Below are 2500 nucleotides of genomic sequence, written 5' to 3' on the forward strand. Positions count from 1 at the left end.
AGCGGATGTACATGACCTGCACTCTCAAATCATTTAGGTGGAGTTTCATCTAACACACACATACACAGTCAAGAACACCAATCCCCTTGGGCAAGAGCATTGCGGTGTGTGTGTGTGTGTGTGTGTGTGTGTGTGTGTGTGTGTGTGTGTGTGTGTGTGTGTGTGTGTGTGTGTGTGTGTGTGTGTGTGTGTGTGTGTGTGTGTGTGTGTGTGTGTGTGTGTGTGCGTGTGTGTGCGTGTGTGTGTGTGTGTGTGTGTGTGTGTGTGTGCGCGTGCGTGCGTGCGTGAGTGTGCATGTGCGCGTGTGTTGCATGGTGGGAGGTGAAGGTGATGGGTTGAGGCTCTTGTTCTTGCTCTCTTGTTCTCTTCATTCTTCATTTAGTCTGTGTGTGTGTGTGCGTGCGTGCGTGCGTGCGTGCGTGCGTGCGTGCGTGCGTGCGTGCGTGCGTGCGTGCGTGCGTGCGTGCGTGCGTGCGTGCGTGCGTGCGTGCATGCGTGCGTGTGTGTGTGTGAACTGCCCTCTAGACCTCTTCATTATTAATCCTGAACCCTGTGTCATGCAACTCTGGACATTTCTCCTTCCTTTACTTGAAAAAAAAACAGACTCAATGAGACTGCAGTACCCTTTAGGCCTCTTAATTAATCTTCAAGCCTTTATCATGCACCCTAACCCCTAACTCCACCTCACCCCTCTCCTTACCTCAACCTGCACCCTAACCCTACGTGACCCTCTCCTTACCTCAACCTGCACCCTAACCCCAAACTCCTTACCTTTCCCTGCACCCTAACCCTACGTGACCCTCTCCTTACCTTTCCTCCCCATGCACCCTAACCCCAAGTTCCTCCTGACCCTCTTATCTCTTACCCCTCTATCTCCTTACCTCACCTCACCTGAAGAACAGACTACTCTCTCAATGTGACTGCACTATGCTGGTCCAAATAAAGGACTAATACCTCATATTTCGTATTTCCCTGATTCGTCCCGTTTCCTCCTTCCTCTTTACATTGAATTACATTGAACTTTGCTGGCGCTTTTTTCCAAGGCGACTTACAGTTATTTTAGGTAAAGGGCATTAGTTACAGTCCCTGGAGCAGTGTAGGGCTAGGTGCCTTGCCCAAGGGCACTTAAGCCAAGGAGTGAGGTATGGAGTGAAATAGTGGGTTTTGAACCTGCAACCATCTGATCTAAAGCCCATCTCCTTAACCACAAGGCCAGTGTTTCCCAACCAGGGGCATGTGTACTCTAAGGCAGTGGTTCCCAACCTATGGGTCGGGACCCCCCTTATGGGTCGCCAAAGATCCACAGGGGGTCGCGGAGACCTCTTGATTTTAAGGGGTTTCGTTTTAAATATATATAGCCCATGTTGAATAAAAGACAAATCATTTAACTAATAGACGCAACAAATTGTAAGTGCGACATTAAACAATTATTCTATATTTGACCAAAGACGAATTGAGGAATAAAATAACTAAAATAAGTTTTCGCAGGAAACGGAGGGCATCTTGTGACTCCGTCTCGTGCGGGCGCTCGCGTGGTTGGGTCACCAAAGCTTACAATAGTAAAAACATGGGTCCCTTAAGAAAAAGGTTGGGAACCACTGCTCTAAGGGGTATGCAAACATACTATAATAAAACAAATGAATGTATGGCGCACAGTCATATTGGGCCCGAGGAAAAGATAGCGAGGGGGTACTCATGGTATGACAATAAGACTTAGGGGGTACGGAAGACAAAAAAGGTTGAGAAACACTGTATTAGGCCATGGCTGTAAAACTTCCTGGCTCTGTCAGACTGCAGCTATTAATTTATATTACATTACACATATCATATCATATTATATGATGTTATATTATATTATATTATATTATATTATATTATATTATATTATATTATATTATATTATATTATATTATATTATATTACATTATATTACATTATATTACATTACATTACATTATATCATATTATATTATAATATATTATATGAAAAGTGAAAGTGAAAGCCCATTGGGAAACTCCAACTCCCATTGTCATTGTGACACAGCACTCCACAGCACACAAGTGAACACTGCACACTGCACACAACAAAATTGCATTTATGCCTCACCCATGCAAGGGGGCAGCCCTCAGTGGCGCCCCATGGGGAGCAGTGCGGTGGGATGGTAACATGCTCAGGGTACCTCAGTCATGGAGGAGGATGGGGGAGAGCACTGGTTGATTACTCCCCCCACCAACCTGGCGGGTCGGGAGTCGAACCGGCAACCTCTGGGATGCAAGTCTGACGCCCTAACCGCTCACCCATGACTGCCCATCATAATATATTATATCATATTACATCATATTACATCATATTACATTACATTACATCACATTGCATTATATTACATTATATTATATTACATTTTGTCCTGTTTCCCCCTTCCTTACCTCATAAAACTTCCTGGCGGTGTCGGTCTGCAGCTTGTCGAAGGTGTTCTGATCGCTCTCCTCCACCATCTTG

The 2500-nt window shown here is 45.3% G+C and overlaps 1 protein-coding gene across 1 annotated transcript in view; it reads right to left on the reverse strand.

Annotated features, from left to right (window-relative positions):
• Window positions 1-2500, reverse strand: part of LOC134467652 (dynein axonemal heavy chain 9-like) — a 296718-nt gene that overhangs the window by 124428 nt on the left and 169790 nt on the right. Inside the window, exon 53 of the mRNA XM_063221491.1 lies at window positions 2428-2500. This exon is cut by the window's right edge and continues 89 nt beyond it. Within this exon, the coding sequence (XP_063077561.1) occupies window positions 2428-2500 (73 nt within the window). The remainder of the gene's footprint in view (window positions 1-2427) is intronic.

This window comes from Engraulis encrasicolus, chromosome 17, assembly GCF_034702125.1.
Source record: "Engraulis encrasicolus isolate BLACKSEA-1 chromosome 17, IST_EnEncr_1.0, whole genome shotgun sequence".
Lineage (NCBI taxonomy): Eukaryota > Metazoa > Chordata > Actinopteri > Clupeiformes > Engraulidae > Engraulis > Engraulis encrasicolus.